At 38.3% G+C, this 21,471-nt stretch overlaps 1 protein-coding gene and 1 long non-coding RNA gene across 2 annotated transcripts in view; one reads left to right on the top strand and one right to left on the bottom strand.

Moving 5' to 3' along the window:
* Nucleotides 1–11,379: 11,379 nt before the first annotated feature.
* On the bottom strand, nucleotides 11,380–18,430 carry LOC134798820 (uncharacterized). The gene is made up of 3 exons (XR_010145273.1): nucleotides 17,899–18,430; nucleotides 14,534–14,725; nucleotides 11,380–11,888 (listed from the first exon to the last, which is right to left on the bottom strand). It is a non-coding gene; the product is annotated as an uncharacterized LOC134798820 (long non-coding RNA).
* Nucleotides 18,431–18,491: 61 nt separating this feature from the next.
* The window catches only part of LOC134799016 (ubiquilin-2-like), a 25,621-nt gene continuing 22,641 nt past the window's right edge, over nucleotides 18,492–21,471 (top strand). The window contains exons 1-4 of the mRNA XM_063771439.1: nucleotides 18,492–18,721; nucleotides 18,846–19,032; nucleotides 19,151–19,248; nucleotides 20,179–20,363. Coding sequence (XP_063627509.1) covers nucleotides 18,515–18,721; nucleotides 18,846–19,032; nucleotides 19,151–19,248; nucleotides 20,179–20,363 — 677 coding nt within the window. The 5' untranslated portion in view covers nucleotides 18,492–18,514. The remainder of the gene's footprint in view (nucleotides 18,722–18,845; nucleotides 19,033–19,150; nucleotides 19,249–20,178; nucleotides 20,364–21,471) is intronic.

Here is a 21,471-nt window from a genome sequence, read left to right as displayed (position 1 = left end):
CCAGGACACTATTGCAGCCCCCAACATAGCATTATGGCTTACGCCCGTCATACTGGGTCATACCGAACAACTTTTTCTATCGGACCAACCCCGAAATCCCAAAAAAAATATTGGCCTTCCCATAGAAAACGTCGACATCCATTCGATCAAAATGTATGAAACGGCCAATAAAACTTAAGTGATTTCGAAGTTGGTCCCATTATAAGTGTCATAACTGAAAAATTTGAATTTGATTCAATCAGGTAGCGGTGATTGCTAAAGGGGCTTATACTCGGCTTAAACATAGAACACGGACCTAATGTAACGATGCATTTTTACAAATCGGTCGTTACAGCCGGTCGCAACGACGGACTCTAAGCCCCCACGAGAGCTTTTTCAACGCGCGTTAAAAAAGCGTTTGAATCTGTCCGCACTCTAAATTCGATTTAACGACCAAGGCTTAGGTAAGTCGAAAATCTAACAACGCGTGATAATAAGCGCTACCGCTGTCGTGTGAATAAATACACATGTATCTATTTGTGTCATTCAAACGCTTTTTTAACGCGCGTTGTAAAAGCGCCCGTGGGTATGGGGGCTAAAGGCGTATCCTGACCAGATCCTGACTAGTAAATTTTTCGCCAATCTGATTAAATTGCCCGACCGAATCACGAGGTGCGGATGCAAACACCAACTTGGCTCGCCGAATTCAACCGCCGATATTGACCGATATTACCGATAAAATGAGGTGCGGACGGTTGAATACCAATTTGTGAGGACTGACGCCACACTGTGGGCTGAAATTAGGCTTTCTTTGACATAGAAACCGTTGTTTTTTTTTTTTTTTAATGGCTGCGGGCTCCGGGCGCATTCAGCCAAACGAGTAAAACGGGGAAACGGAATTAAAGGCCCGTTCGCACGGCAGCTTTTTCAACGCGCGTTAAAAAAGCGTTTGAATGACACAAATGGATAACCATGTATGTATTCACACGAAGGCGGTTTTTAAGCGCGGCGCTTTTTTATCGAGCACTGTTCGATTTTCGGCGTTGAGCGTTGGCGTCAAATTGAATAGAGCATACGGAACTCCGTGTATCTGTTCTCACAAGCGTTAAAAAAGCGCCGGCGCTGCTGTCAGTTGGCTGTCAAGTGTCAATTTTTGGTGTCAATCGTCAAGATTATTATTAGTTTCACCTTAAAAATGTCAACTTATGCTTACAAATTCCTGAAATATTCAAGCTATATTCAAATAATACGTCGTAATAGCAAATAAAGTATGGCTTTGCTGAGATACGTACGTGGCAGTACGATTCACAAGTGATTTTTAAGCGTTCATATGAACACAAATATTGGAAACGGTAAAAAAGCGCCAACGTCGGGTTTTAACGCAACGCTTTTTAAGCTGTCGTGCGAATGGGGCCTAAAGGATTACATTATAACGGATAATTCGGAATTTTGGACAAGGATCAGGATAAGGTAACGTATAATAAATTATAGTTTTATATTACGACGTGAATGGTTTATGTTTTCTTGATTGAAATAGGTTTTGCTAGGCATTGTTATAGTAACCTATGAATTTTAGACGATTAGGAATGAAAGTTGTCGAGTTACGAATTTAAAAAAAAATCGGGTTGCACTCCTGGAGTGCCGACAGAAGTGAAAACTCAATGACTAGTCCAAAATGTCTGCAGCACTATGTATAATTGACCCATCCTCCTTTCTATTGAAAAACTTTAGTTCCGAAATTGCTGGCCAGTGAGCTTAAATTTATAGCGTTAAGTAATTGTTTAAAATTCGAATATAAATTGTAAAGTTACCTTGCAGACCTCGCATCTAAATATATTTGGTCATCATAGATTTATAAGGCATAGATTCCTAGTTCGTACACCCCAAGTGAAGCCATTTCAAGTGCGACGTCACGTCACACTCGCATCATCGTATTCGAACGGCCCTCGCAGTACTCAAAGTCAAATCGGTCTGTGTACACCTCCCGTTTAAAAATCAAAAACTACAGGAAAGATGGTTGTTTGTACAGTGAATGGGTGTCACAACACATCATATAATAAAAACAAACCGCTTGATATTACATTTCACGCGTAAGTATCGAGTTTAATGTGATATTTTTACATAATCGTAAATACAAAAATCCAAATTTTCGTCAGCCGCCATTTCTTCTAAATGTTGCCAGTGTAGTGAATATTTTTTCCTCCAAATGGGACATGACGTCTACATTCTAAAATAAATACGCTCCATTAAATTTCATTGTATAATTATAGAAAGTTAATTATTTAGGTAAGTATTTACTTTTTTCTTATTTTTATTTTGTGTCATGTTCGTTTCAGTTTTCTGACTGATCTACTTCTGTCTGCGAGATAGAAGGAAAAAAATAGACTAAATCGGAATGACGCAATATGGAAACATTGGAAACGGACTAAACACAGTCGAATATGCTCTGTCCTATTTAAATTTATTCTTATTATTTTATGCACATTTGTTAAATAAATAAAAATAGTAAAAACTTATCAGCTATTTATTTAATCCTTATTTCACAAAGTACAGAAATGCAACAAATCCCAAAATAAACAAAAAGCTTTTGCTACAAAATCGAATCTATACACTTCCAAATTATTAATAACCAAGTGTGATGTTGTTAAAATTCCCCTACTTTGAGAGAAGTAAATGAATACTGGCAACATATTTTGTATATATGTGTGTGTTTGCTGAGCGTAAAACACGAGCGTTCCACGCACACATCGATCGCGTTTCGGCTTCACTTTTGGCAGGTTAGCCGTATGGAGACTATCCGTCTATCGTTATTAGTTTAAGTTGGTCATGATATTTTGAGTTTTCACTTTTATTAGCGATTTTCACTGACTTAATATTAGAAATAGACACACAGAGCGGAACAAAAACGTCAACAAAATGTGGGTCAGAATGACATTAGCGGAAAATTTGCATTGATGATAAAAACGCTTACGTAAATTTTGAGTCAAGATAAATATTTTGTACGGAAAAGAACTTACTGTCGTAAGCATTAAGTGTCAAATTTGTAAACATTAGTACCAACACTGTTAAAACTTTTAAGTCCGATGGCACTAAACGTAACGTCACCATTGTATTTACGTCAAACAACGTCAAACGAGAATAATGAACGAATAGAGTCCCTTTGGTACATTTTAATAGGTATTACTGTACAGAAAAATCAAAGTAATAAATGAAACAAATTTAATTTGATCGGGAGTTCAAATAAAATTAATTCATGGTAACAACCCTTGTAAGTTATCATAAAACAAATTTATTTTTAATAAGTAAGCATTCGTCTTTAAATACTATTTTCCTTGAAATAAATTCAACTTATTAAATAACTGTGTATTTTAGATCTACATAATACTCTTCGCGCTTTAGTTCTTTGCAATATAGTGCACGGGGACATTTAGGTCGCTACTGGTACTGATTGGTTATGGTCTTTATCAAAAAATCCTGTGGTTGTCACTGTGTTCAGACAGGTTTAGCATTTACAGTTAGTCGATGACCTTATTGGTCGTGTATATGTCGGAAACAAGGAAATGGGCTGAACACACAAGTGCCGTTTTGCCTTTGTTTAAAACTGCATCACCCCTATCTCTTGCTATAATAGCAGTCCACTCTGCACGTCGCATAGGTTTTCTTGGAAATCTTGAATTTAAACATAATATATGTTACGAATTCAATATATAAATAAAAAAGTATTAACCTCACATCGACTCATTAGATTTTTGTTCCTTCACATCCCTTCTTTGGTACTAACAAAATAATTTATTCAAAACCATGAAATGACCACCAGATTACATAAATTATGTAATGCTATCCAAAGCACTAACCGAAAGAAATACATTCCATGCTTTTTCCTTCTTTTATCATTGTTATTTTTGCATATTTTAACGACATTGTTGACAACTTCACATTTGAGCGGTCCATACAAGACTAAACGAAAAAGTAACGCGTGATCTGTTTTAACGTTACTTTTGCGGGGCCATTTTTTGCGGCTGATTGGGTATCCAGTTCTTATTCTATATCAATGGCGATTTTATCAAGATGTAGCTTTATTGAATTATATTGGAGTGATATAAAGTTAGAATGTAACTGTGAGATTCTCGTATTTCAGCCCGTACAAGATTTATTGCTTAATATAAAAGTTCCAGTTTTAAATAATTCACCTGATTATGATACGTTATGACTAAAGTTCTTTGGTGAATAACATTGTGCGTGACACATGACGTCAGCGTTACGTTACGCGTTATGTGTTACGCTGTATCGAGTTTATCATTTTTTCCCCACCTCAAAAAGTGCTCAGCGCCGCTAAAGAAGTTTTCACTTCAAAAAAATGTATGGAGCAGGAACAAGAAATCATTATTACTTATATTACTCAAGAAACACAAAACAAACCGTAATATCTTCGCAGGTGGTTATACTACGAATTATTTGTGATTTTTTGGCATACTACATATATCCGTCACGGGTGCGGCTTTTTTTAAAATCATTAATTGTTTCTATGGGAAAAGCACAAAAACCAAAGTCAACATATTAAGATTTTTTTGACTGAAATGGGTTTTGCCCAGTATGTTTATGCTAAGTTGTAAGTTTCAGACGATTTGAGTCGAAAATACTAGTTATGATTTTTTTTTTCAAACAAAATGTATGGAGCCGGTACAAAAAATCAAAATATCTCAACAGTTGACTTTGGTTTTCGTGCTTTTTCCATAGTACCAATTAATGTTTTTTTTAAAAAGCCGCACCCGTGACGGATATATGTAATATGCCAAAAAATCACAAATAATTCGTAGTATAACCATCTGCGAGGATATTACGGTTTGTTTTGCGGTTCTTGAGTACTTAATAATGATTTCTTGTTCCTGCTCCATACATTTTTTTGAAAAAAATTTGTAACTCGACAATTTTCATTCCAAAGCGTGTAAAATTCATAGAGTCGGACCAAAAAAAGTCTGCAGCGGATTTGATAGCCCACGCAGTGCAAGTGTCATTTAACGTCATAATTTCATAGAAGTTTGACGTTTAAAATAACACTTTCACTGCGTGGGCTATCAAATCCGCTGCAGACTATTCTTGATCTGACTCTAGGTTACCATAACAATGACTAGCAAAACCTATTTCAATCAAGAAAACATAAAAATAACAACTTCGGTTTCTATGTCATTGAGAGCCGAATTTCAGCCCACAGTGCGCCAGTATTTTCGTTCTGGGGCATTTTTTCAATTTAGAGGGCTCTAAAGGCCCCTGTACACAAGGGACCAGCGCCGGCTACTCCAAGGGACGCAGCCATGCGGTAGAATGAGATAGCAATAACACTTGCTCCCTCTAACGCACAAATGCGTCCCTTGGAGTGGCCGGCGCTGACCCATTGTGTATAGTTCGTAGTTTTGTAACAGAGCCCGGCGGCTAATCCTATTGTTTATTGTTAAGTAAAACCGCACGTGCTACTTACCTGCAAAAAAGGGTCATACTTATTATATTTGACACCTGAGCGCGGGCTAGTCCAACGCTCAAAAAACCAGTGTAGGTGCGCTCTCCGATAACGCGCCTTTGTTACGCATCTCGATGACACATTTTAGACTGGCTCTGTAGTGTTCGACTCGCCAGCACTCAGTAACCGAAGTACGCAGGTTTTATGCAGGTGGTTGTGGCACGTGGCACGAGCGGTTTTACTTAACAATAGACAATAGGATTAGCTCGGGCTCTGTTACAAAACTACGAACTATACAGGGGCTTTAATTAATATCACCATAAATCTAAAATTGGTGATTGAATTGGAGATAGACGCCAATTTCATTTCTGTTCAAATCGACCGATTTTATCAGTCCCGTCTGGATACCACTTAAGGCTGGCATTTGGTTTCCAGGGGGCCCACCGCGAAAACTGTAATTCGCAAATTCTTTAGGTGCCATATCCTCTATGGATGTCGGCTACCACAGTCCGGAACTCTTCTCTATTCGCAGCTTTTCTGCCATGGGGGCTAAAAGTTTCTTTAGATGTAGTTCAGAGTACGCTGGAAACATAGCTGGGCATTAACTCGTTAATCCGTTAATCGTTAATTAACGAAGTTAAGATTTCGAGTAACGGATTAACTTTTAAGTTAACTTTAAAAACCTGTAACGGACTTGTTAACTTCCGTTAACTTTTCTTAAGTCCGTTAATCGTTAATACCTAAGTACCTACTCACACCAAGGCCGCGCGCTGCCTCAAATATAATCACTAGTATACCTTCGAGTGCTGCTGTGGAACGCCTGTTTTCGGCGGGAAAAGATATTTTTTTCTCCAAAACGGGCGTCGCTATAAGACGACAATTTTAATATGCTCATGTTCATGAAGGGGAACATGCACCTTATGGCAGATGCTAGCGAATGATATTTTTATTGGCTATGCTATTATTAATTAGTAGATTAGTCTTTAATAAAAATCAAAATTTATGATTATTTCTCCTAGTTTTATTTCTTATTGCGTATATTTACGATTTCGAGTTAACGATTAACTTTAACTTCCGTTAAAACTTTTGAAAAGTAACGTTTTAACGTTTAACGAAGTTAACTTTTTATTTAACGGATTAACGATAAACGAAGTTAACTTTTTGATTAACGGTGCCCAGCTCTGGCTGGAAAGCCGCTACACCGTTGGTGACCCCGAACTGATATACCATGGTACATGGTACCATATAATTTACCGTTTGCTTCAAACGCGGTGTATATTCGTTCTTTTTGTAGAATAGGTACTTATACATACAGGGTGTCCAGTAATTAATGGACAACCTTCCAACCATCGGCAGGGCACCTTAGGCTGGTCCAGAAAATGCACTTATAGGTCTAGTAAAAGTTTCGTGGTTTTCGAGATAATCACACTTTTATGTCTTTTTTATTAGTTAGCACCATACTTCACTTTAATCACCATCTAAGCCATATTTTTGTTTGTAGAAATGTAAATAGCATGTGTGATACCATTTTAGAATCAGCATTAGATAAACTATTTTTAAGAAAGTTGGGCACTCTGTTCTCCATACATTTTTTTTTCACCACAAGCGACCAGACTTCTTGAAAATGTTAGAGTACAATGTAATTTTTTCTAATGTAATCGACAGGGCCGATGGTTAGAAGGTTGTCCATTAATTACTGGACATCCTGTATACTTGAATGGTGATAAGCAATTTGACTGAAATAATTGTATTGTGCTGCTTTTGCGACAATTGTTTCTATTTTTGGCAATGGGAATGCATCCAATTCAGTATAGGGTCATTGTGCTAGTTTTCGTCCGGTGTCAGTTTCCGTCCATTTGACGAAATTTGAATATAAATAAATATAAATAAATAAATAAATAGTGAGTATTATATTCTTTGATCCTTAATACCTAAACAATTTATCTATCTACATAAAAATATATTTCGCAAGTAGCAAATTATAAATAAATGAAATTTATTATTTACTAATCCGTCAAGTGGACGGAAACTGACACCGGACGATAAACTGACGCAATTATAGTCGCACCAATAAAAGTCTGCAGCGGATTTGATAGCCCACGCAGTGTAAGTGTTATGTATAAGTCATAATTTTATAGAAGATTGACGTTTTAAATGACACTTGCACTGCGTGGGCTATCAAAATCGCTGCAGACTTTTTACGGTCTAACTATACCCTATTTGATAATCGTTTGAGAATAATCGATTACCATCCTCTTCTTATGTAGACCTCCACCGGCAATTAGAACTTGTGCCCGCCAGGGAAATACACTGTGTTCGATGATACCGTCTTCGAGTAGTTTAGAGATTTCAGTTTTTATGAAAAGCTCGTCATCGTTACTATGGCGCCTGGACCGGACCGCAATGGGTTTTGTGTAGTGTCCGACCGAAACTACTAAAAAGGGCAGCAAAATTAAGCCTACCAAAAATAAACGAAGTATTAAACACATTGGCTGCCCACCATCCTTCACCTAAAGTGTATCTCCCACGCCCCTTACAAATTTAGTGATCCCAGCATCACTATATTACTGAGGTCAATAAAGAGGTAACGAGCTTTCGATTCCACTGGTGATGCTCATGGGCACACAGAGAAGATTACGTGATCCCAACGGTGATGTTCAATGTCATGGCAGCCAACGTGTTAAAAGATTAGCCTGCCAGGCTTTCCAGTTATATTAGGCTATATTGGTGTGCATATAAGTGAAACAACGACATATGTGCAACGTCTTGTAATATATTGATAATGATAGTAAATATATTTATGGAAGCATAGATTAAGTACATTTAATGTAGGCAATGACTAATGACATTCATATATTTATACAAATTAATAATAAAAATATCATTTAAAGTACATATGGTCCTATTTTCCCGCACTAGTGCGTAAAATAGCACTTTTCGTGCGTATGTCAAAAGTTTAAAGGGCCATGTACTGTAAAACGTTGTACGATACATGTGCGAATAGGTAATTTGCAAATCGTGTGGATTTAAAACACTCCCTTCGGTCGTGTTTTAATTTATCGCCACTCGTTCGAATTTCCTCTTTTCCGCACTTGTATCGTAAATAACTATTCGCCGCCCTAGGCCCCAGGCCCTGTATAGCCGCCTCTTTCAATAGCACTTGAAAGAGGGTTCTATGAGGTTCATGTTGTTCTAACTAAACAGTGATAGTGATACGTTTCAGCACTAGAACATTATATTTTTCACCACACCAGCTCGGAAAGGCTTACTTTGCATTTCAAAAACTGATAACAAAGTTGCATTTTATTCACATGTGAGGCAAAGTAATCAAATGTAAATTTTGAGTTGTTTTCTTATGTTTGCTGGTAGAATTGACTTTTAAATGATGATTTTGGATGATAAATATTTAATAACATTCATTTGGATTTGATTTTCTTTGATATTTGACATTTAATATTTGCTTCGGGTTGGTGTGGTGAAAAATTTTGTGTTTCACTCGGGGGCAAATTTTGTTTAACCCTCGTGCTTTGAAACCCTCGCAACGCTCAAGATTCCATTTTTCGAACCACTTGCTACGCTCGTGGTTCAATTTTGGAATCTTTCGCTTGCTCGGGTGTCAATATTAGCACGAGCGGTTAAACAACAACTTTGCCCCCTTGTAAAACAAATAACTATTTCACCACACCTACTTGGAAAGGCTTACTTTGCACTTCAAAAACTGATAGCAAAGTTGCATTTTATTCACATGTGAGGCCTTTGCCTCACATGTGAATAAAACACACACAATCAAATCACATCATCATTTGAATCACATGTGTAATCAAATGCAAATTTTGAGTTGTTTTCTTATGTTTGCTGGTAGAATTGACTTTTATGATGATTTTGGATGATAAATATTTAATAGCTAACATTAATTTGGATTTGATTTTGTTTGATATTTGCTTCGGGTTGGTGTGGTGAAAAATTTTGTGTTTCACTCGGGGGCAAATTTTGTTTAACCCTCGCGCTTTGAAACCCTCGCAACGCTCAAGATTCCATTTTTTTAACCACTCGCTACGCTATTGGTTCAATTTTGGAATCGTTCGCTTGCTCGGGTATCAATATTAGCACGAGCGATTGAACAACAACTTTGCCTCCTTGTAAAACAAATAACTATTACTGCGGGGCGGGGGCGCTGCTGCTGGAGGGGGCCTGACAATAGGGCTGTTGACATGAATCGCGAATATATAACATGTTATATAATATTAGAATGCTGCAAATTATATTTGCAAGTGTAAATATGCTTAACAAATTATTTAAAAATATTAATAAAAAATTATCATGATAGTATTAAGGTTCAAATCTATGTAACAGCTCATACGAGTTAACATGTTTTGGTAATGTATTTAGGACGATCGACCACCTCAATGTAGACGAGTTGAATCTTAATACTATCACGATACAGGATACGGATTTAAAGGACATTGTTGCTTTAGCACGTGGCTAGGTATAATAGAGGTATGTACGGGAGCTAAACCGCCCGTAGGTATAAAAGAAATAATGGTTTTTGTTAAAAGCTTAGGGTCTTAGGCGTAAAAATAAGGCATAGGTATATACTATAATAGTAGATGCAAGTAATCCAATTAGCTCCAGGATGGTAGTGTAATATGTGGTTCGTATGCGTGCATGTGCCTCCATCAATTGGTTGAACAAGACAGATTCGAACTGTCGAACTCCGTCTGTGGTGATGTGAAGAGCATCAAGCATGCCAAACCGAGAGATCTACCAAAACCAAACCAATCTACTAAAAGTTTGCAAAGCTAACCGTTTCTACTACTGTTTTAACATTCTTCTATAGATAAATTACTTGGCTATCGATATGGTATTTGCGGATTCCTGAATTCGACGCCACTTTTATTCTACACGACGTGAAAAATATTGCGGCGTCGATTTTGGCTTCCTTTGTGTGACGTAACACAAAAAAAAACACATACATTTTCTTCATTTTGTGTTACATTCTTGCATATTTTTGTGAATATTCCATTGTGTTACCTACACTTTTTTGAAATTCACTCGTTTACGGGTTTTACTAGTGCTGCACTCTGGCAACAGAACATTGTATTCTCTATCGCCATAATTTGTGACGTTTTCAACCAAAAGGTCGGTTGTCGACGAGGCTGATTTCAAATTGAACCTTTATGGAAATAGCGCCTTATTGAAAACAGATAATAAGTACCCCTTTGGTTACTATATAATATATATAATTTAGCCATAATTATAAACGTATTCATGAAAGTATTTTTCAGCTTTAGATGTGCATATGCAGTCATGCACATCTAAAGCTGGAAAATACAGACTTATAAATCGAAATGTAATAAGTGACTTATGAACATATTCCGATTGATCAAACTTTAATTATTCTATGTGCGGCAATTAGCACTGTACGTAAATACATACCCATTTCGAAAATTTTACCGGCCATATGTAAGTACTTACTGCAACTACAAAACGTTGTGCGAATAGTTAAGGTGGTTCGCTTTCCATACAAAAAACAATTGCGTTATATTAAGTAATTACACACTATTAGGTACTTAATTGTTTTTTGTATGGAAAGCGAACCACCTTAATTGCCAACGAGAGGCGATAAATTGAAACACGATCTAAGGGAGTTCTACTTTTCGAACATGTATGTTTGGGACTGCTTCTAACTCGACTTAGGGGCTGTCCATAAATTACGTCATCGATTTATCACGATTTTTGACCCCCCCCCCCCCTATAATCATCCAAAAATCATGCTTCAAATGACCCCTTTTCCTCCTACTTCATGCTACCGTCATCCGATGTCCAGACCCCCCCCCCCCTAATTTGAAATGACGTAATTTATGAATAGCCCCTTAGCAGAGATACTATTTTCTTGCGCATGATTGCCAGAAAACTTCTAGCTTCGCAAAACATGCCAAATGCACTACATCTACGAGGTAAGCCCAACAGCATTCTGAATGCATTGTTATACTGCACTTTTAATGCATTGTAGGCTCGCTTCGTATAGTTAACCCACAGGCCGCTCGAGTAAAAGGAATGGCAATATGCTCTAAAGAGCGTTGTACCTTGACATTACTGATATTATTAACAGAAAAGGTTTACATTTGCTCCATGTGAAGCTGTTGGAGGAAAGAAAATTATAAAACTCATGAACTTTCCTTTTCAATATTTTACTGACAGGTGAATAGGTTCTAAAAATGTAGTGCAATTTCCTTTACCTTCGTATTTTCACGGATACGTCCGAACATCTCATATATGCTACTTGTATTTCAGTCAATACAAACAGTACTGAGGCAAGGTTGACTAAAGTAGCTATTCGACTACCTAACTATTCGTATCTTCCCCTGCAATTGGCGACTCACACGAAGACGTCAGACGCACGTCCGGCGCCGGCGACTCAGCAGAGACTCATTCTAGCTGCTTGTATCAGCTCCTGAAATTTGAGAATAGTTCTATTTAGAATATTTGTTTAAAATGATTTTATCAGTGCAACATAAACTTTAATTCACTTTCATAACTTTCCTGGCTTATTTTATATAGGCCCTACATACATAGATGGCGCTAGAAATAGGTACGTAACTTTTATGAAAACCTAAATGTTAAATGTTTTAAAATTATGCCTGCTTATATGACCTTGTATTATCGTAGTTTATATAAACTGATATGTCGTTTTTACAAACACTCCCTCAGTGGACTTGTTGTACAAAGTAGCAACAAAGGTTTTTCAAATTCTGAAAGTGTCATTACGGGATTGTCCATATGAGTATGACACCAACGAAACGGCCAAGCCGTACTGTTTGACCAAGATGTTGGCTTTATACTGTTAGAGCTTATAAAGTTAGGAATGACAGAGTAAAAGTCTTGGTACCTACTACGGGATCTGATAACTTTTTAGTGTAAAAGCTTTATGCAACTAGTCTTGGCAACACTTTACATTAAATGTTTTGGTGGGTTGTTCTAACCTCAAAAGTAGTATACTAGAGGTAATTGAGGTAATCTGAAAAAAACCCCGCCAAGTGCGAGTCGGGCTCGCGTTCCATATATATGTATATTACACAATTTTTAACAATCAGTGCCGGATTAAGATATTTTGATGCTTTAAGCATTTCTAGACCATGGAGCCCCCTCTCCCTAGGGTCATCAAGATTACATTGATTTTTTTGGTAAATTGAGAGAAGTTCAATGCCGCATTACAGCTGAGAATGGAAATCAGTCACATCATTTTATCACGAAAATTGACAGTGCCGTAGCAGTAATGTTGTAACAGAGTACCTAATACTGCTGCAGTCGCCACCCGAATGTCACCTTTATCATATCTAAGACAGTGATTTAAACGCGAGCGAAGCGAGCGTGAAAATTTTTCGATATAAAAACGCAATATGATAGACAGTTGTACATTTTTACTTTTAGTATGGAAATCAGTCACATCATTTTATCACGGAAGTTGACAGTACTGCAGCAGTAACGTTGCAACAGAGTAATGTTGCTGCAGTCGTCACCCGAATGTCACCTTTGTCATACCTTAGAAAGTTATTGAAAAGGCGAGCGAAGCGAGCGCGAAAATTTTTCGATATAAAAAACGCAATTTTACTTTTAGTCCGAACCAGGGCCGAATCCAGGATTTCATACAGAGAAAGGATGGGACAGTTTTCTATCAGCCTAGCTTCGCATAGGGCTCGATATTTAAGGCTCTCAGCGAGGTTGTTTTCATGCATAAAATATGCAAGAAAGTAGAGCTTGGAATTGACCAAGTGAATTGAATTGGCGAAGTGTGAGCAAGGCAGTAGGCCCAGCTGCGAAAGAGGAAAGCTTGGATTTGGATCCACGCCCAAGTGTAATTACTTAAGGCAGAAGATCAACTTTGCCGTAAGGCAGAAGGCCTCGCATAAGACCTAACGCCGAACCGCAAAAGAGTGGGTTGAAATCGAATCTATGCATGTAGTCACACCTCTTCTACTGCTACCGATTGTTTCCCAAAGAAATACGCGCCATTATTTTTGCAAACTAGCTTTTGGACAGCTAAAAAAAAATCGTGTGGTAAAAACGATGTGTCTGTCCCTAATTTTAAAATTTGTTCACCTTTTTCAACCTGGCATTTTGGTGCCCCCCCTGAACGTGGTGCCCTAAGCACGTGCTTGTTTTGCTTATTGGTTAATCCGGCACTGTTAACAATGTATTTTTTATGTGAAACGTGAGTGAAATCTAACACTTTAAACTCTCGCGTTTTGTACACATATTTAATTACACAAACGGGTCTACCGCGTTTGGACGCGCGTTTGGTTGGCGTTTGTGGGTTTGTTGGGACGTCAGTCTTTCCGTGACCACAGCTGGTGCAACTCAGCTGAAACGTCGGAATTAAAGGTAAAAAAACAATGAAATTATATCGCGGTAGACCCGTTTGTGTAATTAAATATGTGAGTGAAATATCTTAAAAAAATCCGTAGGGGTCGGATCTAAAACTGTAATTAAGTCCGACTCACGCTTGACTGTACATTTCTAATAGGTTTTCTTGACATCTATAGGTATAGACCTATTTTATGTATATTTTTCAAAATGTTAGACCTAGTAGTTTCGGAGATAAAGGGGGGGGGGGGGAATGGTAATTTTTTGCCTATTTTCTTGAATAACTTCTAAACTGTTTATTAGAAAATTATAAAAAAAATATATTTGAGATCCTTACAATAAGCTCTTTCATTTGATATGTAACATGATATAGTTTGAAAATTATTATTTTTAATTTTTTCATTTACCCCCCAAAAGTGGCCCCCATGTTTAAAATTAATTTGTTTACGTTACATGTCCATATTTGGGTCACAAACTTACATATGTGTACCAAATTTCAACTTGATTGGTCCAGTAGTTCCGGAGAAAATCGGCTGTGACAGACGGACAGACAGACAGACGCACGAGTGATCCTATAAGGGTTCCGTTTTTTCCTTTTGAGGTACGGAACCCTAAAAAGGACTATAATTATTAAAATCATTTAAATTAATTAAGGTAAATGTGTGGAAGACTGTCAGGTAAGATGACAAGCTCTTTCAATCCTTCAACTCTTGCACTTGTACATTCTCTACTTACAGAAGTTTTGTAGAGCAGAATAAGCGAGGCATCCATGTAGAGGTAGTGTAGGGACGCTCGGCAGGAAGCAGGTGGGCTGTCGATCACGTGTTGCGTTCATTCAGCCCAATTCCCTAGAGTTGGAGCTGCAGCTAGGTTACTGTCCCGGAGGCATTAAGTGCCACACCATTCTCCTCGAATCTTCTTGTTTTCCTGCAGAACAGAAGAACATCTTTAAGTTCGTTTTCTTTCAGTGTGTCTTTACCGAATGTATTATATCGCGGTGCCGCATACATGAATTACATGATAAGTTCGCCTTTGTACTAATGATGTGTGTTCTTTCATGTTTTATGTTTCTTTTTGTACAAGGACTATACCAATTTTAATAACAAAACTTCCGTGAGACACAGACATATTAAATATATTAAAAACGGATCACTCACGTATTTGACAATAATACCATAAATGAGGGTAGTTTCTCGCCCCTCTTGCCGCCACCGGCGCCTGCGCCGAGTTATCGGGCGCGGAGAGCTGCGGCCCGCAGTCTGCGCCGGTCCGTCACCGTAAACGCAAGCTCCTGATGACACTCCTCGGTACGGAGTGAAACATGTCGAGCGTTTTTCGACTTAAAATACGTGAGTGACCCGTTTTTAATATATATTTAATAAGGACTACACCAAACAAACTTAAGAATATCCACAAATGGCTCAAAAACAAATGAAGGGACCGGGTGTGGTGTCTTCTCGGAGGACCTGAACATATACATCTCAAAACCCCTGGGTTACACTGGGAACACAATACGGTATTCCAAGCTGAATGTGTAGGAATAATAGAAGCTTGCAATGCGATAAAAAGACGAGAAGTAAAACAAGAAAATATACTAATACTGTCAGACAGTAAATGAGTACTGCAACCACTAGGTAGCTACAAACTTACATCGGAACTCATACTTGAATGTCATCGAGGCCTCACTGAAGTGAGCAAAGAAGGCAACAAAGTAACAGTATAATGGATAAAGGGGCATAGTGGATCAAGAGGAAACGATGCAGCGGATGAACTGGCCAGGAAAGGTTCAGAAACCAGCTAGACCAACATCACAAACAGCTTCACAATAAGTACTGGACTAAAATGTACACCTGTAGGCAGACCAAAGAACAAAACTACAAGCTTACACCAAAATATTACTAAAAACACCCAGACACCAACTACGCAAAATAGTAGGATTAATCACAGGACATAACAGACTAATCCAGCGGTCGGCAACCTTTTAGCAGCCAAGGACCAAATAGTAGTTACCGAAGTTGATGCGGGCCGCACTTTGTTAATATTTATGACTTTATCAGACATTGTCGTTTGTCAATATTACATACAAAATAGCCTAGGAGGCTCGCGGGGTGCAAGTGAGAGGTTCGCGGGCCGCTAGTGAAAGGCTCGCGGGCCGCAAATGAGAGGTTCGCGGGCCGCTTGCTGCCGACCGCTGCACTAATCAAACACCTACATAATATGGGTAAAACAGACAGCCCCATGTGCAGAGTGTGCATGGAAGAAGAAGAAACAGTAAAGCATATTCTCCTACACTGTAGGTAGAAGGTAGAAGTATACAGGAACCAATACCTAGGGACTCCGTGCACATTGAAGGAGGCAGTTAGCAACCTGAAGACACTGCTAGGTGTCATGGAGGAGCTGGGGTGGCTATAGTTCGTTTTTTTTAGCATTAGAAAGAACTTGGAAGAAGGTAAGCAATCTTGACACGTCTTTTAGTTGAAAAACGCTTTTTAAAAATCAATAACTATTACTCATAAGAACAAGAATAAGAATAATTTATTTCTAAAAACTGTTACAAACATAGTTACCAGGGGCCCCCGCACTAGGTTACACCTGTATCGCGGGGAACCAATTACACTTGTATAACAGAGTTTCGTTATCGTGTGCAGGTCATACTATTAATATAATATCACATAATAACATTAAAACTTACATTTAATACTTAAAACTAAAAATGAACAATTAACATAGTCTAAGGTAAAAATTACAGTGAAGTGACACTTTGCAAAATAGCTTCTGTCTCTGTGTAACTCAGTGATTGAAGTAGCTTATAGGTAGTGTTTTTGGCCTCATTTGCAGTGCTATCTTTTAAATCACAGTGCTTGAGAATGGCGTTGTAAGTTGCTGCCTTTATGTAGTCCCCGAAAACATTTAGCAAATGCAGATGATACTTTAGGTACTGGTAAATTAAATATGCGCTTTTTAAGGAGTGAATTGTAACAAGTCAAGTGTTTAGATGATATATGGGTGATCACAACTATTTTATGCAGAAACAGTTGACGAACGGTAAGAAAGCAGAAGAATATAAATGAACATATTAGATTCATAATTGTTACATATTTGCCGTAACTTATTTTTAGACTGTGTTTTTCAATTAAAAGACACATCAAGATTGTTTACCTTATATTTTCTAATGCTAAAAAAAAAACTAACTATAGAGTAGTGCTACCTCGTTTTCACGCAAAATAGGCCAATGGTTGTCAACATGCGGAAAATGCCCAGTATAACTAACTAACTAAGGGGATCCACCAACATAGGTATGTATCCTTTTGTAGTTTTGCTCAACCTATAAACACAATTTTTTTGCTCTTAAGTAGTAGTTTTTGATGGTGTTTGATCCAATTGATCAGTGACCCAGTCTCAGTTTTTCTGATAAACAGCTGTCTTAATGGACTCACCGATATGTTTTGCAGAAACCTGCTCCTTGTAGCATACACCTTGTTTTCTCAGTCAATCTCAATATAAATAAATATATTGGGACATTTTTACACAAATTGACTAAGTCCCACGGTAAGCTCAAGAAGGCATGTGTTGTGGGCACCCAGACAACAATATAATTATTCAATATACAAATATCTGTCTCATCAAACAAATAAATTCCCTAACCAGGATTTGAACCCAGAACCATCAGCTTCACAGGCAGGGTCACTAGGCTAGGCACCCACTAGGCCAGACCGGTTGTCAAATATAACCAAGATATTCTTTTGAACAAACTGCCATGTCACTGCTGGTTTCAATCTGTGCCCTTCATAATCTACATACTTACTGCTGTCTGTCTCTCATGCAGTCTAAATTAAGTGTGGGGTACAAACTTTGTGTCGGTCGAAAGTCGAAACCCTCTTGCCTTATCTCCTGATCCACCTTTCAGTACTGGTCATCACTCAAGTAATTTTCCAAATTTCTGGGAATACTTCTAGCTCGAGACAGAGGTTAAATATGTGCCATAGCGGCTCCGTCAGCACCATGCACCATGCACCATGCTGTACAGTCCATACGCACGAGGGAATACCATGCGGACACGAAGATTTTTTTAGCTTAAGTTGTTGAATTGCGGCACTTACCTCCAACTTCGGCTTCTCCATTAATTAATATTTTTTCAGTACCTCGTACCTCTACTGAGTCTACTGTTTCTTTTATTAGAATTTATTTATTGTATTTGTAAACCAACAAGTGTCAATACTGTCAATGTCACTGAAAGATGGCACTAGAAAAAACCGATTATTTTTAAATTGTCAAGAGCTAATGTCAGAACGTCCCTACTAATTTTGACAGCTCCCTTAAAAAAAAAAATGTCTCTGGTTTTTGGCTTCCAATTATTGGGTCGTACATTATTGGGTCGGGCTTTCTCGACCTGTACCAATAATGCGCAGCCCAATAATTGAAAGCCAAGGGACTCAAATTAGTGGACGCGAATTATGGGGTCGTACATTATTGCCCTGTGAAAAGAGTGGCTTCGTATTATCGCCCCGGACCAATCTTGCGCGGACCGAGAATGCTCAACCCAGGAATGTACAGCCCAATAATACGCGTCCACCATGGACGCCAATTATTGGGCTGTACATTCTTGGGTTGAGCATTATTTGGTTGTACATTAGTGGCTCCCATATCGGTGATATCGAAAGGCATGGCAACACTAAAATGCCATAGACGAATTAATCTGTCATAGACAAGAAATTTATGAGCCGTCAAGTCAAGTCAACGAGAGTCGTCAAATTCTATAGTGCTTGTACATATTTTCAGTTTTCCGCCAAAGTCCAGAGTCATATATCTATATTTGCCAAAATGGCAGAAGGCCAAGATGATCCCAAAAAAATCACAATTACAGTAAAAACCCCAAAAGAAAAACAACAAGTGGACATCGAAGAAGATGCCGACATTAGAAAAGTAAGTACGCCACCATCGGAAACCTTACTCATGGCGTAATAACACAGATATTGCATACGCAATCAGTGACGACATTTATTCAATCATTAGGCAACGGGAGTGTAATTTGTCGTGATGATTTCAGTTGAAGGAAGCGCTCGGACCGCGGTTCGGAGCGGAACCGGAGCAGCTATGTCTTATCTTTGCCGGAAAGATTATGAACGATGCCGACACGCTGAAGCAGCACAACATCAAGGACGGGCTGACAGTCCACCTCGTGATCAAGACGCCGCCCCGGCCCGAGCCGGAGGGCGGCCCGCGCCGACCCCCAGGTAACCAACCAACTGACGTGTATACAACACTATACCTACCTATTCAATATATGCTATGTCACCTTGTCATGTTTTCAATTATTATGTTTACGAGTGTAACCAATTTGTATGATTTCAGCTGATATTGGAGCCACTCCATTTGGGTTGAACTCATTAGGAGGTTTAGCTGGGCTTGAGAGCTTGGGTCTTGGACAGAGCACTTTTATGGACTTGCAGGTATAATGTTATTTCTGTCTATTTCTAGAAATAAGATTCTTTAACTTTCTGTGTGAAACAAAGTATAGGAAGAAATAAAAATTGTAATGTCAATTTTTGTATGCCTAAAATATTTAATAGGAAGCTTCAGGTTAATGAGAATAACAGTACATAATCAGGTTTCATTTTAATGACTATTAAATTAATCCAAAAATGCAGCATGTTACAACTTTAATTATATCAGCATTCATTGCATTATTTATTTATGTGTTTATAGAGTTGGACCAAGCTAACTATGCATCACATTTTCAATGACTAATTGTGGCAATGTTATCATTAATGTTGAATTTTTATGAAAATATGATCTTTATAATGGCGGCTCCTCACTTTGTGCTATTCAAGGTGGTCCAGAGTTAGCTTAGATAGAATAACAAATGTCTCATTGTAATATGTAATGAACATTGATAATTATACCATTATATCATAAGTAATAATTATACCATTTCCTTACCTTCCTGACTACAGATAGAAATAAAATTTGTTCATGGAAAAGTGTCTTCTCGATACAAGTGTAAGTTTACTTTGAGGAAGACCCAAGTATAATTGCTTTAAAACTGTATAATATTTATACTAGCAGACTATCTTTTCCTTTGATTTTATGTATATCACAAAAAAATGCCAAAAATGTGCAGGAGCATTAGAACTAGGACTATTAGCAGTGTAAATGTTGAACCTGGCCTACCTAGGTTTTCTTTTACTTTACTGGCCGTTTTGTGCGCGAGGAAATTGCCTCGCGCGTATGCTCGCTCTGTGTGGACCTGGCTATTCAATGGCACCCTTTACCAGGTGAATTTATAATTTGTTACTCCACACATCAACAATACTATATTCAATAGCATCCCTACTTGTTAAGCTACTTCACAAGTTCATACTAACAAAGTTTAATTTCAGGCCCGCATGCAACAAGAGCTCCTGTCCAACCCCGACATGCTGCGCCAGGTGCTGGACAACCCGCTGGTGCAGCAGATGATGAATGATCCCGAGAACATGCGCACGCTCATCACCTCCAACCCGCAGATGCAGGACCTTATGGCTGTAAGTTTAGAAGCAGTTCAATTAATAGAATTTAATCTGTTGTGAGACATAATAACATTGAATTATTTTACGGTTAAGACTCACTTGTTTTAGTCACTCGCGCACATGTTCCGGAGAGCCTAGGTCACCTTTCTCAAGCACTAACAGTGCGAGCAACGTTTAAGACGGCCGTGTATCGCGTACTGCTGCTGCTGCTGCGTGCTGTAGTTAAATTAACCCTAGAGTGCTCACGCTATGAGCATTTTGATACCCGTGGCTAAAAAACAGATTTCTTAAAGATTTGTTAGGGTAATTTTTTGTACTATATACTATAATTGTTACTTTTTAGGGTTCCATACCCAAAGGGTAAAAACGGGACCCTATTACCAAGACTCCACTGTCCATCCATCTGTCTGTCACCAGGCTGTAACTCATGAACCGTGACCAGGCTGTAATCATGAATAGAATGACAGTTGAAATTTTCACAGATGATGTATTTCTGTTGCCGCTATAACAACAAATACTAAAAAGTACGGAACGTACGGTTTTTTACATACAACATGTAGGTTTTAAGGTGCGAACAGACCACCTAAACGAGGCGAGTGCTCGCGTAAGTTTGCTTCAGATAGCGCGCCTAATTAACGCAACTCATGCAAGGATCGCATAAGGCGCAAACTCTGCATTCGGGCAATTTGGGCGTACGTTTAAAGCAAGAAGATTGGAAGCAGCGTAATTTACAAAATCGCAAATATAAACTGAAGTAGGACCCCCCCCTAAAATCATAAAAAATCATGCTTCGAATGACACCGTTTCCTCCCCCCCCCCCCCCCCCCCTAATTTGAAATGACGTAATTTATAAATAGCCCCTTATTACTGCAACGCAACACTTATCAAGCAAGGTGTTTGATAAGTGTTCGTGAGAGTATTAACTGCTTCTAGTTTAGTAGATAACGATGGTCGAAATGACACCATTTCCACAACTTCCACAAGGTACTTCCCCTTGAGCCTTATGAGCCTAGAAATTGTTCCCATGACTCATTGAAATAATACTTTTAAATGTTTTCCTTTAAACATACTTTGCCTGTTTGCTGAGACTCTTTACAATCTTATTTTACAGTAAAACCCTTTTAAGAAGATTCTGAATAGACCACTCCAAAACAGAGTTGGGCA

This window comes from Cydia splendana, chromosome 17 (assembly GCF_910591565.1).
Source record: "Cydia splendana chromosome 17, ilCydSple1.2, whole genome shotgun sequence".
Taxonomy (NCBI): domain Eukaryota; kingdom Metazoa; phylum Arthropoda; class Insecta; order Lepidoptera; family Tortricidae; genus Cydia; species Cydia splendana.
The sequence above is the reverse complement of the archived record's forward strand: the minus strand, read 5'-3'. Positions and strand labels throughout refer to the sequence as shown.